A 1,867-nucleotide genomic window follows, 5' to 3' on the forward strand; every position below is an offset into this window, starting at 1 on the left:
GAGTGTTGTTCAGCATGGGGGTGAGTAGAAAATGAAGGCTAATCATGTTTTGGGTGTACTATTCCTTTAAAGCTATGGTCAAGTGATGTATACTGTTAATTGACACATATACCCAAACAATAAAACATAAGCTTGGTGATGAAGTTTGGATTTCTATGCAGAATTTTACAAAATACTTCTCTTGCTTTTCTTTTTTGTAATGTAGAGGGAAAAATCCAGCAAATTCTGTGAATTTGTATCAATGGCATCAAAGAGATTAGCTTTCATTAATGAAACATTTACAGTAGTAGCCATTCAACATGGCTGGTCCCCTACAATTCCTTTTTAAACATCAATATTTGTACTAAAATGTTCTTTCTGTCATGATTTGTTGACATTAAGATCCAAAGAGAGGCATCATCTCCTGGTCAGACCCTGTAATTCAGTGAAAGGGTGGAATCGGAGTAAAAAAAGTGGTTGGAAGTTGGAGGGGATTTTGCTGGGAATTGCAGGGAGTTGGACTCCCATTTGGCTGCCGTTTGGCTGGGAAGGGCCTTTTTGAATGGCTGCTACTGGAGAGGACAACCTGCTTTATTTAATCTAATCTATATTTTCAGCTGAACACATTGCTTTGACCAAGCCGCCACTTAGTGAGCATTTGGAAGCAAAAACAACATTTAGTATATTTTGATCTTTTTTAGCTGGGATGACATGTTGTGTTAAGATGTGGTACTTTGTGGTACTCACAATTGTTTTTGACTGTATGAGTGTTTTTAGTGCGAGAGTCGGATGGAATCCCATGGACCTCCACTCTGACAAACGGGTTGAGAGCTTTTCCAGGCTCGAGGCTGGGAAGGTTTGATCCATACATCACCTATGAGGGTCAGCAGAGTTTAGATATAGTTTAAGAGGAAAAAATATTAGGAAAAAAAACAAAACAATCAGGCTTCTAATTAATACATTATGATATTAAAAACAGAGAACCAGAAAGAACAGTCCTGTCACTCTGCCAAATCGAACCTGAATGTATTTATCAACAAATGCATGACTTAACACTGATAGAGCCTTTCTGTGTCCGGCCTCAGATTACAATCCTACTTTAAAAAAACGATCACGCTATGTATAATGCATATAAAAAAAAGTAAAAAAGTTATTTCGCCCAGTTAGAGAAATACCTTAAAGCTGGTCTTTAAATCTAAAAAAATTACAGAAAGCTTTAGAGAAAGAAATTAAAATTTATATTCTGACTTTAATCTCAGAATTCTGACTTTTTTCTCAGAATTCTGACTTTTTTTATTGTCAGAATTCAGTCAGAATTCTGAGAAAAAAGTCAGAATTCTGGTGTTTTTCCCATACTAAACTGAAATAAAATTTAAAAATCAGTTAACTTTTTTTTTCCACTTGCCCTAATCCTCTTCTAGATTGTATTTATAAGGTAAACTGATCAAATAATTCAATAAAAGGAAATGCAGATATCGCCGTATATGCCTTTATTTTATATTATAAAATCTAGTGAATCTAGTGACTGAATGATACAAAAGCAAATCAAAGCCAGGTTGTTAACTCATGCAGACATTCAAATTCAGTTCTGGTCTACGGTATTAAACAACCTGGGCTTCCTTAAGATCTCAACAACACCACAGGCTGATCCAGTCCATGCAATTCCACCTTAATGAAATTATTTGGGCTAAAAGTCCCTCTACCAAATATTTTTTTTTTTATTATTTCAATTTCATATATATTTTATTTCACCACAACAGAAAGGCTAGATTAGAAATTAAGGATTAAATACTCTATAGTTTTATGTTTTTAGGCATGAAAATATTTCTGCATTACAATATTTACACGGTACGGAAGAGGATTAGGGCCACTAAAAAAAAAAAAAAAA

At 34.4% G+C, this 1,867-nt stretch overlaps 1 protein-coding gene across 1 annotated transcript in view; it reads right to left on the minus strand.

Annotated features, from left to right (window-relative positions):
• The window catches only part of LOC107092730 (1-phosphatidylinositol 4,5-bisphosphate phosphodiesterase zeta-1-like), a 26,588-nt gene that overhangs the window by 1,081 nt on the left and 23,640 nt on the right, over nt 1-1,867 (minus strand). Inside the window, exon 9 of the mRNA XM_015387359.1 lies at nt 727-853. Coding sequence (XP_015242845.1) covers nt 727-853 — 127 coding nt within the window. The remainder of the gene's footprint in view (nt 1-726; nt 854-1,867) is intronic.

This window comes from Cyprinodon variegatus, unplaced genomic scaffold (assembly GCF_000732505.1).
Source record: "Cyprinodon variegatus isolate N-32 unplaced genomic scaffold, C_variegatus-1.0 Scaffold392, whole genome shotgun sequence".
Classification (NCBI taxonomy): domain Eukaryota; kingdom Metazoa; phylum Chordata; class Actinopteri; order Cyprinodontiformes; family Cyprinodontidae; genus Cyprinodon; species Cyprinodon variegatus.